At 35.5% G+C, this 12,940-nt stretch overlaps 1 protein-coding gene and 1 long non-coding RNA gene across 2 annotated transcripts; both read right to left on the reverse strand.

The window, feature by feature from the left end:
* Nucleotides 1-2,586: 2,586 nt before the first annotated feature.
* Nucleotides 2,587-3,410, reverse strand: LOC131249962 (uncharacterized). The gene is made up of 3 exons (XR_009172933.1): nt 3,192-3,410; nt 2,911-3,033; nt 2,587-2,812 (listed from the first exon to the last, which is right to left on the reverse strand). It is a non-coding gene; the product is annotated as an uncharacterized LOC131249962 (long non-coding RNA).
* A 4,983-nt stretch (nt 3,411-8,393) lies between these two features.
* LOC131249584 (uncharacterized) lies at nt 8,394-9,528 on the reverse strand. The gene is made up of 3 exons (XM_058250384.1): nt 9,133-9,528; nt 8,982-9,029; nt 8,394-8,848 (listed from the first exon to the last, which is right to left on the reverse strand). The coding sequence occupies exons 1-3, from the start codon at nt 9,526-9,528 to the stop codon at nt 8,576-8,578; spliced, it is 717 nt and encodes a 238-aa protein (XP_058106367.1). The 3' UTR covers nt 8,394-8,575.
* Between the last annotated feature and the right edge of the window lie 3,412 nt (nt 9,529-12,940).

Here is a 12,940-nt window from a genome sequence, read left to right on the forward strand (position 1 = left end):
TTTTCTCTCAAGTTTTATAAGGGGTCATTTGAAGGATTTTTAATTTAAGTTGGATTTTAAATCCAGGATATTGGAAGTTGTGGAACATGATCTAGATTAAAAATCCTGGATTCCAATTCCTAACAGGCCAAATTCTATGCTGCCACATGACCCTTTATATGCTTATAAAGGTTCTTGTAACTTTTAATGTTGTGAAATTTGCATACACTAGCCGGTAAAAATGTATGGCCTGGGCATCCGACTAGAAATTAGTTGACTGGGTGTGTACGGTTTTATTTTTTTGGTTAGCTTGTTAGTGCACACCCCCACCGTCAGTACACACTCCACGGTTAGCCACCCCATTAGGGAATCGATAGCAAGACCTGAAGTGTTGGAATGAGGATATCTTCACTCAGTCTGCCACTTGAGCTGTGGATCAAGGTGTGTACACTTGATTCACATAATTAGGGGGTTGGTATCACCCAATGTCGTGACCATAAAGATAGTACCCCCATAGGGCAAGGAACATCCTTTATACTTATTCCTAAAGATCATAAAGGGGGATTCTTTTTTTTTTTTTCTTTGTTTTTTTTTTTTTTTATTTTAAATTTTTATTTTAAATAACTTGGCAAGAAGCATGCCGTAAGACTTTGTGTGGCCCGTTATACTAATATTGACATGTGCATATATTTATTCATTGAATTATATTAAGTTTTTTTAATGTTTGTATATATATATATATATATATATATATATATATATATATATACACACACACACACACACGGATTAGATTATTTCATTATAATGCATACACATGTATATTTGAATTAGCTATCATGATGAGACATGACTAATATTCATCGATTAATTTAATCTTTTAATTGGCCACATGTTTGTGTTTATTTCTATGGATGTGATATTTTCATTATAATTAATGTATACACAAATATGGCCATCATGATGCAAATGTGACCAATATTCATTCATCAAAAACTTGGTTCACTTCTTGAAAGCATAATTGGACCATTATTCCAATATGGACAACATGAATAACTCATATTGAAATGCATGTGCAAATGGAATGTACCTCGCACTGATTTCACTACAACAAATGGGACTTTTAGTGGCGCTCATAAGCGCCGGTAATAGTCCCTAAAAGCGCCAGCGATTCTATTATCGGTGCTAGTCAAGCGCTGATAAATGGGTATGTCGCTAAAAGTAATAGCGGCGCTAGTCACCTTTTCTCAGTGCTTTTCTGAGCGCCACAATTGTAGTTTTTCCCCGACGCGAGTAAGCGTTGCTAAAAATCACTCAGAGCGCCGGTAAAAGTGGTTTGTGGACACTTTTTCTTGCGAAATAGCGCCATAAGATTTTTACACAGGCGCCGGTAAAAGCCTTTGCATGGATTTGAGAGGCCCTAGCATGCCAGGAATTTTTGATTATATATAATTCAATCAAAACCTGTATTTTTTAAATATTTGAAACAAAAGAATGATGCAATATAAATAAAACTGAATATTAAACAAAATTTATTACAATAAATGTTCTTGAATATAAATAAATAAATAAAAACAAATCTTCTATATGGTCTACTCCTAGCACGAGTGGCATCAAAACGCTAAAGTGATTTGAACTCTGGATTACCCCACTTGTATGCAACGAGAAGAGTGGATCACCCACCATTAGCCCTTTGAAAATTGCTCCTATGATAGTCAGAACCAGGCTAGTCCTTAGTTGCTCCATGGAATTGGTTTTTTGGCGCTTAACGTGCTGATCTATTGGGTGGAAAGAATGGTATGTGGCAATATTCCTTCATGACTTGAAGAGAGCTCTTTCCGCAGCTCATCAAGCTTCATCTTTAAACCTGATGACATACTACGCTTGGTAGATTTTATATTTCCAGTGTTACCATTCTGTCCAATGCATATTTCAAGTTCAATTGTCTTCTTCCCTATTAGATGACAACAAGGCATGCATCAATTGCTTCCCACACAACTAATGAATTTGGATTTTCCATTGAATAACCCAACTTGAATCCAAGGACACCAAACTCCGACAGAGAACTGTAGTTCAAAACAACCATTTTGCATATCATGTTAGAGTTGTACTAACCCACTGTGCTCACTTTATGAAGAGAAGGAAAATGTCACACAACACAATTATAGGTTTAACCATCTCTCAAAAAACTAAAAAGAAAAAACAAACAAATGAATAAAAGATGGGGTTTAACAAAGCATTCCATTGTGCGAAAATTTTCTGTCATGACACTTTTTGAGGTTTAATGAAATCGTCAATTTACAAAAATAAATAAATAAATAAATAAATAAATAATGCTATCATGACCTATATCCATGGTACCTTGCCAGTCACATTAAAAGAAAGATACTAAAAAGACACTAATCCCAGAAATCCATAGCTAGTATACCAAAAGCTTTCATGAACAGAACTTAAAAAAAAATAATAATAAATAAATTTTGTTTATGAGGGCTTGATTTCTTATCTAAGAACATGACAGCCTCCATCATAAACAACTTGGGAGATCAAACCCATCAATCCCACACTTCCTCCCCCATAAACCAAATCTATCCTTTTCTTCACCTGAAATGCCACACTCAAAGAAACAATTAAAAAAAAAAAATCCATAAAATCTCATTAAAAAATACAACAAAAACATACCACATCAATCAGCTCTCTTTTACACAATTTAAACAATAAAAAGAAAAAAAGCTTCAAAAATCAAAACATGAGAACGAAATGCATGCCTCACCAAGTGAAGCCCTCATCTAGGCATACACATCTAGCATTTGCTTGATAATCACCTATGTCATTTCTAATAATTTTGGAAAGGTTTCAAAGGGCGATATGTCAGAATTAGCATTCTATTGATGTTGGATACACTTAAGTGACATGAGATGAGATGAGACAAACCTGGTTTGAATCATCTAACAAAACCTTCTCAAAAACTCCAAAGGGCAGGGCAACTGATGTTGGAATTCCTATCGAGGAAGGCACTTTTCCTTTTAAATATGAAAGTTTATCTGAATACCATCCCTGATTTTCCATATACACATAGATTAACTCCAAAATGCCATACCGATGAAAGAAATAAAGAAGTGGAAGGGAAAACAGATCTTCAAAAAACCATTCCATATATTTTACAAGATTAACCATTTAACTGGTGAATTTATGAGCTGGTATAGCATATCTACTTGCTTTCTGATCAGAGTTAGGGATGGTGAAGATCCATCTTCTTTCAAATTTGTTGAGCTTGCATCAGAGAGTTCACTTTCCTCAATCTCAGTATTGTTAAGACAAATGGATAAGGATCCATTCTATATTCATGTAGCTGATAGAAGTAGCATGAACAAAAAATTACACAGAAAAAATAGTAAAAGACAATTTGTCAAATTAGACCATAAGCTCATTTTATGAGGAAAATATAGGCTTGTCTTGTAAATTATGAGATATATTGTCATAATCACATAATCCACAAATTCAAGGGATATATTTACCTGTAAGTATTTTTGCAGATGTAGCTTTCAGGCATAACAACTTTGGCAAGATGTGATGGTTGATATATGTGGCATACAAGTAACTCAAATTAATCTGTCAGCACCAACTTAGATGCATCATAATCTAAAAAATACCTTGAATTGATTACCAAACTAGCCAATTGGTGGACAAGTATCAAATGGTTAAAATTGAAAAATAACAAAAAAAAAAAAAATAATCCAACTGTTCAACAAATAAGTTTCCACAAATCAAGGTTAAGATTATTGAACCAATCTGATTTTCAAATTATAACCTGTATCTACAGTGGACCCCAAAATTTGAATGGCATTATGAGATAATGCACGTCGCATCTATAGATCTTTATCTCTAAGCATAGATCTTTATCTCTAAGTGCCTGTGCATCATGCATCAAACTCTACCAAAGTATGAAATAACTTACCATGCCCTAAATAGGGATGAATATTTTTGAAGATGTGCTCTTCTTTATTATGCTTATCAAAGATGTGCTCTTCTTTATTATGATTATAAGAGAACGCTATCTTACAGACATTTGAAGAATCTCACTTCCATAAAGCAGGATATCCCCAAAGAATATTATTGTAACTGTTAGTGACATGTCTATTGTAGGGAACAATTTAACTAAGCTTTGGTTTCACCACTATCCGCATCTACCACACATGGCATGCACATACAAACATCCAAATCATACTAACTGGGGTTCCAATGATGTAGAATACCTTAATGCTTAATACTGATGGGGCTCCTATCCTTACAAATGGTGGCCCATAAAATGAATGGCTAAAGATAATCAGCCAGTGTCCCACAAAACTGGCAAAACAAGTGCCTATAAACTGGTTTGAGTGAAGAATAATGACATATGAACAAGAGAACAATAAGTCAAAGACAGATTAAAATTGGGACCTTAACACTCCTAATCTTCAAATCCATAATGAATAAGAGCATAGTAAGTCAAAGGCATCTTGCCATATCAAGAACAAAAATTATGCCATATCAGAACTGAAATGAATATGAAAATGGTAAGGTGAAGTAATGAACCTTCATCTTATTGGATATGTCCTCATAGTAATGAACTTTCATAGAGGAAGACCTTCTCATACTCCTATACATGATACCTTAAGTAGCTATCTACTCTTGTAATGTGCATAAGCTTGTTTGGTTCAGCTTTACCAAGTCTCTCGATGTAGACCGGTCTTCCTTCTTTAACAACTCCATGGTATCCCTAAACGTAATAATGCAAGACTTCTTCCAGTGCTACATACTCAATGTCCTTCAGATTAATATATGGTTACAGTGTCAGAAATAGAAAACTTGAAATCTCTATATTCTAGAAATAATTTGAGAAAGAAAAAATATATTGAATCATTCCAATACAACAGTAGCTTCGAGCACCTTCAGCTTCTCGATGATAGGGATTGTGAAACAGAAGAGTAAAAAGGCTACAAAAATGAAGAAACCTGAGATATTGAGCTTGTATTTTAAGGATCATGATGTAGAAGGTCCAAAATCGTCCCCACAATTATTTACAGATAGAGATCCAAATAGCTAATAAAGAAAATAGGTGCTACTTTCAGAGGTCACAGAATGCAGTGAACTGTCATGGGCAGTCTCATCCCCGCTACATTTGCATTGAAATGGGGAAGAAAAGCACAATGCCTGAAAAAAGCTTATGTTTACACATTGAAGTATGAGAAAGAAAACAACTGATTCTTATAATAGCTTTGTTAGCATGCCACCAATCTGAGCAGGAAAATATGACTATATGTCTTTCTGATAGAAGAAGAAGAAGAACACCATATTTTACCCAAATAATCCTCAGAAAAAATTAAAGACGGCTAATTTCAGAAGAATTTTAAATCAAAGCATCTGACAAAAAAAAATTGATTTACGCAGATCTAACCTAATCAAAATCCAACCAAAAAAAAAAAAAAAAAACAGAGAGAATCCTCGTGAATTTACCAAACACCCACCAAATCATCCTGCTATTTTGTTGGGATCTTGCTGAGGTTGAGCTTCCTATTTACAAGCAATTAGAAATGTGTTTACAGTATGGTTTGTGATAGGAAGCTATATCCGTTGAAATAGCAAGAGACTAGGAAAGGGAAGTCTAGACAGTTCCTGTTTGGATGGAAATTCAGTTAAAAATGCAGAGAATTGGTAAAAGGGTTGAGAAAGTGAAGCAGAGATTTGTGGAGAGAATCTTATTTTATTCAGTTAGATTTTCATGAATTATGGTTAACAAACAAGAGTCGTTTGTAAATTTCAGCATCTAAAGTAGTCCTTTTTAATCACTACATATGCATTTACATGTACCTAGAATGGCAAGTGGCATGGATATTAAGAGCAGGTGATTATCCATTCTGTTGTGGATTTTGAGTAGTGTGGAAAACAAAACCTCATTATGTGGACACTAGTTTCCACCTATTTAGCCCAAATGAATATTGAAGATGGATCTTTGTTCAGCCCACACCATGTATAAGGCAGCTCATGTTCGCATCCATGTGCCAGCATGGTACATTGGTAAGCGATCCTATCCATTCATCAGAGGGTTTTCACCATTTAGATGCTCTTATAAGAATAAGGTCATTCCACCACTCGGTACAATTTATTTATAACATTAGATCCATACCTGTTGAGAATAGGCAGGATTCCACTGCTGGCCCGGTGCTTGAGGAGCTTGTGGCCAAGCTTGAGGCTGAAGTCCATAACCTGCAGCCCACTAGTTCTGTGCATTTGGATATGATTTTACATAAAACCAATATCTATCATTTATGACATTTGTCTTTATTTATTTGCCTATGCCAAGCCAAATAACTTATGAAAGAATACCAATAATTTGTCAATCATCATGTGAACCACCGGTTACTATCTTTTAGAATAAAAACTTGCTCATGATCTACATCCAATATCCACGTGTGGATTGCTTGATGAGTAGACTATCCTGATTTTTATATGGACATTTTGATGGTGAGCCTCTCTACCTAGTGTTCAAGTGTCCCATAAGCTTGCCACATTAGAATTTGCATTACATGTGAAGATGCAAATAGAGAAGGGCGTGTTAAGGGTTATAAATACGTGATAAATTGTTGACATACTCATAAATCATAATGTACATTACAAAGTAACTGAGGACTAGACTAAAAGTAGCTCTGGTCTCGTGACTATTTGAAAACTAATAGATTTAACATGTCATGTGAGTCTCTAGAGGACAGGTAGTACAAAAAAAGGGGCCATGCCACACCTAGCTAAATGTAAACATATACAACACTGAAAAGCCAAAACCTGTAAAAGGCCTATACCTGAACAGAGGACAGATAGCTAAACTCACTTGGCCACTCAGAACAGTGGCAACCACTGCACAAGAGCCAGAACCACGACTAAAGATCTGCAGCAACTTCGGCAGATTGGAAATTCTTTCCCATGCGCCCCTCCAATGTAAGAAGCAGGCAAGCGGATAAGAAGCAGACACTGCACCATTGTTCCAGCAACCACAAGATTTTCAGTAGCCAGCAACTCAAACAAGAAATGCACAGCCCACTCCTGGAGTAAAAACAATTCAATGACAAATAGAACTACAAGCAGCCCATAACCAATTTAGAACATATGATGATGTCCTATAAAGAGAATAAGGGACATTGATGTATTTCTCTAGATAAAAGCACGACAATGATGAAACCCTATAGTGTGGTCAAAGAGAGCAATTGGTGCATCTGGATAATCCATATGGTAGACCAATTATACTGAACAAACAGTATAATTCTCAAATTACAAGATTATCAAAAAAAAAAAAAAAAAACAGTCAAGGTAAATTACTAAAGAAAAAGAAAATAAAAAAGGAAAAAAGAAAAGATGAGAAAAGTTGTACAAATGGAGGTGAACTTGGATTTTGTGTTAAAACGATGGCACTCTAGAAGGATTAGTTAGGCTTAAACCCAGATACCTGATGAGAGCTTCACATTAACAATTCTTTCATGTTTTTGCTTTTTCAAAGAAAGTGGGAGCACACACCACCTGCCATTGTATCTATAAAACTGAAATAAACAATTAAGCTAAGGAACACAGGAACCTATAGTAGAACATGCTCTATACAATGTAATGTAAGGACACAATGAAAAAACCAGGGTCTCCAACAAAAGAACAAGGCAAGCATAAGGAAAGAATGAAACACCTACTCTTAGAAATACACTGGCATGGAGCTATGAAGCAAAACTGGCAGTAACACATGACAAACACATGATAAAAGCAACAGGTGTCCACATTTGCAATTTCCTACAAATAGGAAAAATTGTCATGGCTCCAAATAAATCCAAAACCCTAGGAAACAAGAGAGTACCTGGGTCCAAATACAACCGCATGCCATAGCTCCAAATAAACAGTAAATTCACCTACAAGAAGCATAAAGCAATTAGAAATTACACTGTTAATAGAATTTTGGATCAACCCACTTCTCAACCTATAAAAATGCTGAAAATTTCAATATAGTATTGCTGCATTAAAGAAATATGGAAGAAAATGATACAACTAACCTTGACGCTCAAGCCTTTCTCTCTCCTCCTTTACTCGGGCTTGGGACCGGCAATGCAAGTAGTTGCATTGGCGGAGTTAAAAAAGGGGCTTAAGATCCATTTGGTTTGATAAAAAATTATATTTATAAAGATTGATGTGATGACTAAATGGAGCTTAAGACTTATAATACTTACATAAATGCAGTTGTTCTCCTTCACTTGGCTTCCATCATCTAACACTGCCTCAAAAAACATGCTAAAAAAGGTAAATGCCATCCTATTAATGTTGTAAAGAAACATGGAAAGAACAAGAGTTGCATTGGATCTTAAGGCAATCCAAATTCCAAAATGAGAGTTAAACACTTTCTATCCAAAACCAATCACAAAGCAGTCCTAAACCCTAGCACAAAACATAAAACATTTACAAGAGAGAGAGAGAGAGAGAGAGAGAGAGAGAGAGAGATCCTTTCATTTAGCTCAACCCATCTCTCCTTAAACCTACAAAACAAAACAATAAAAAGAAATTAATTAGTACTCGCATTCTTGTACAAGAAATTCTATTGTATATGGAAAAAAAAAAATCTGACCTTACACATAATAGAGGGCCAAACAATACTCGTTCCAATAACATCCCCAATTGTTTTATATCGTCTATAAGGTCTTATAAAAACCTCCTCCCATACTATTGCCACATGAATTAATACTTCCCAAAAACCAATTCCAAGTTTGTGCATCCCTACTTTTGTGAGCGGATCCTTGCTCAAAACAATTCCTTTAGCAATAGTAACCCCGGGTTTGACGATACTTGTAAGAAGAACTCTAGTCACATCCTTCAAAATAAAATTCACTATTTGACAATCTGCATTGTATTGAATAAACACTCATCCGTATACCACATATAATTAAGAACACAATAACATTAAAATATAATAAAAGAACTATTCACTTGGTATAAGGAATTACCCCAGCACTAGTGCAACTCGTGGTCTTCCCCTTATTCGTCAAGTGTTTCTGCAAATGATAAATCAATATCAATCATTATATACCAACTAAACTATATATAATCTAGGACATAGTGCATATGTAAATAAAGACATGTATATAATATAATTACCCGAGAGTTCACCCAATGGCTTGATGATGATGACGATTGGTTCATGTTAGAACTAGCTGCAGTACCGAATTCTGTGGGTGAGTTATTGTTTGCATTATTCATAGTGGCTATCAATTTCATCAGAGTTTCTTTCAAGAAAGGAATTTCAACATCTCTTGCGGATGAGATTTCAACCATAGTTTCTTTAAGGGATGACATTTCAGTTTCTCTTGAGGATGAGAGTGTAGCTATATTTTCTTTAAGAGAGACTATATTAGCATACAGTTCCTCATATCTTTCATCTCTCCTCTGATCGATGGAAGCCATCCTTTGTTGGCTGGATATTGCACCCCACAAATCAGATGGAGATGGTCCTAACCCATAAGTGCGGACACGACCATACTTGTCTTCTCCCATGACTTGAGATAATAGATCATCTCTTCCCGTGCTACTCTATGAGGCCCCGGGTTGCTGAGATATTTCTTCATTGAGTTTTGTTTGCAATAATAATTATCACATGGTAACAGTTAATGTGTAAATACACTAGCTGCTGCTACACATTTATATGAAGCTCTTCTTGCATGTAAATACATTAACATAACATTACTACTGATGAGGCCTCATCCACAGGCTTTCCATCTTTGCATGTATGAGTCAAGATAAACATATCTGCCCAGCTCAGATCCTCCCCATTGGCCCTTTTCCTTTATTATTATGCAAACAAGTTATATAACATAAATATACTAACATGGTTGGTCGGGTTATTAATAAAATTTACCTCTTCCTCACGTATTCGCACAAAACTCTTCGAGCCTGCTGTGTGGTTAATCAGTTATTTCTTCCGATTCTCTTTATTTTTTTTAGAACGAGCCTATATGTGACACACCAACAATAAATTATAAAATATCAACAAAATATTTTGTATAATTCTATAATTAAATGAGGCATACCTTTCCCTCTTCAGAATTTCAAAACTAAACGAGAGTCTTCCATTGATCCTCTTGGACCCGCTCATCAAGATCTTCAAGCCGCTCCTCATTAGTCTCATGAGAAGAGTAGTGGAGTTTCTTCAGCTTGCCCTTCCATTCCCTCCATTTTTTACCAAGTGGTTTCATAGAAAGACCTTGGTAAGGTTTCACCTTCAGGAAGTGCATCCTTTAGCAATTCAAGTAACATCGTGAATGACTTGTTGATCCATCCACCAAGGCACTTTATGTGATATAGTTGAACAATGAAAGAGAGCTTACTAAACTTCTTGCAGCCTGGGTATAATTTTCTATCAGCGTCTTCTACTAATTTGAAAAATTATTGTGCTTCAGTATTAAGCCCCTGTGTAGGTCTATATGTTGCATCACTCTCTTGATCATCCGGACCCGAAAAATTGAATGCATCATGTACCAATTCGTGCATATCATCGTTTGGATCCAGATTAGGCATAAAAGAAGACGTGGCTTCCCTATGAAAACGCCAATGAGTATAACTCGTATTAAATCTGTCACACATGATATGATTGTATGCTTCTTGTCGAGATACCCAGAAGTTATTATTACAGTTCTTACATGGACATAGGATCCTCCCTCTATCACTTGTATTTGTAAATGCAAAGTTTAGGAATTCCTTAGCTCCACTTACGTATGCATTGCTTACACTAAACCATTCAATGCAATTGGAGGACATATCAAACAATGCATCTTAACCATTGGGCCACAATAACTAGAAGCAGAAGTTACTGAGATACCTTGACAAATGAATCCAACTCTTATCCATCACTATGTTCCTCGGCTACTTCGACAAGTTAGTTGAAATATAACATGAGCCCGACAAAGCTTCCTAGGAGAGATAAACTATAATGGGTATGAGAGAAATTTAAGGAAGAGTACCAAAGAGACAAATTATAATGAAACAAGTACCATTATTGCTCACCCCACAAGCAACGACGATTTAGGCATCTAATAGAATCTCTAATGGTATCTTTAACTGACTAACTAAATCAGTTACCCATCCAAGACTGGATAGATTGTAATACTTTCATGTTCCCATTTAAATGCCCACACTGAAATTCCGGCAGCATATCCCCATGTCTCTCCGAATACGTTGATCTTGCATTTGATTACCATGTCAAGTATCCACATAATGTGAGGATATTTGACATTAGAAATAAATATAAGAAACGTAACCAGAGAGAAAAGGACAAATACAACGCAGAACTAGCATGTGCATTTAAATCAGGTAACCAAAAGCATTCTAATCTATCCAGCCTTGAATTATCCAAATGTGGGACAATTTAAGAATTTTTATGCCTCCAAAAGCACACTATATCTATGCTTGGCCACATAAAAATTCTCAAATAGGCAACTGATTGTCCTATACTTAAACAATTACATAATCAATCACAATTGACATTCATCATCTAGCTAAATAATAACAGAATGAATTTTAAACTAAAGAAACAAATTTTGTTTTGATAAATTAACCTAGTAATATCTACTACATACTAGTAACATACGAGCAATATTGGGGCACCATACCATAGGCTGCAAGAATATCATGTCCCCTTAAAAAATAAATCCTTAGTGTGTGTGTGTGTGTGTGTGTGTGTGTGTGTGTGTATATATATATATAAAATAAGTTGTTTATTGTTATTCACAATCACAAGTATCATTCATCATCCAACTAACTATTAACAACATTTACATAAATAAAAGACATCTAACCAACTCTATATAATAACTTGCAACTTAACCTGCTGGGGACCGTCATACACCATAATATTTTACGGCAGAGCGGGTTCTGAGGAGTTACAAGTTGGGCCTCTACTCTCTAGGAAAACACATAAATGAAGTGACAAAAATATAAATTAAGCAAGATCAATTATTTATGGAAGAGATGGATGAATAATACCTAGCAAACAAATGGAGAGAAACCTGCTGACTTACTTTGTAGAGCTATATAGGAAGAGATTGCTTGTATTGGTTCTAAGAATCAAAAATATACAATTTGGAAGATCATGTTGAATTTCATCTAAAAAGAGGAAAAAAAAAAATCTACAGCTGAAATTCTAGAAGATACTAACATAGAACTTGGAAATTTGTTTGGAAATTTAACATATGGACAACAACTTTCAGTTTTGCTCTCCATTAAGCACCAAAAATGACAGAACAACAAATAAAGAATTGTAGCAATACCCACTAAAAGGATGTTAGTGGACTGTTTAAGGTGAAATTAATTAATGGTCCACATTCAACTGGGAAAGACAATTTTTAAGTGATTATAAACGGATGGATGAACTACACTGATGGATATCCACATATGTAGAGTGGTCAGTCACATGACTTATGGGAAAATACTTGTAAAAATGGGTCATAGGTGATATTAACCTACAACCAGTTGTACGTGATCAGAACTCTAATAGGATTGCAGAATTTTCAAGTGATTGCTATTTACTAACCGCATAAGCAATTTGGGTGTGCCAAATTTTCAAGTGATTACATCTCCACCTTATACGTGGCCACGAGTTCCATGATATGGACATTTCATTAGGAGGGCCTGACCATGGATGGGCCATGTTCCAGAAACTGCATCGATGGCAATCGCAACCATTTGATTGGTTACTGGATAAAAGTGGACTATTGCCCATTTTCAGTGTGCCGCTCTTTGTGGGCTAGCAATGAATGGACAAGATTATCTAAAGAGAGAATGTCTTGAAGGATGATCAGAAGACCAACGCTTGAAATGATAGGTTGGGGAGAAAACGTGCTTCAGTGGTAGACAGCCTCTGTTTCAACACTGAGATCCTGGGATCAGGTGGCCCAAAACATGTCCAAGTGCA

This window comes from Magnolia sinica, chromosome 6 (genome assembly GCF_029962835.1).
Source record: "Magnolia sinica isolate HGM2019 chromosome 6, MsV1, whole genome shotgun sequence".
NCBI classification, from domain to species: Eukaryota; Viridiplantae; Streptophyta; class Magnoliopsida; order Magnoliales; family Magnoliaceae; genus Magnolia; species Magnolia sinica.

Coding starts and splice junctions, on each gene's coding strand:
- LOC131249584 (XM_058250384.1), bottom strand. CDS start 9,528: ATGGGAGAAGACAAGTATGGTCGTGTCCGCACTTATGGGTTAGGACCA. Junction 9,030..9,132: donor GCCATTGGGTGAACTCTCGG/GTAATTATATTA, acceptor TATCATTTGCAG/AAACACTTGACGAATAAGGG. Junction 8,849..8,981: donor CGAGTTGCACTAGTGCTGGG/GTAATTCCTTAT, acceptor TTTATTTTGAAG/GATGTGACTAGAGTTCTTCT.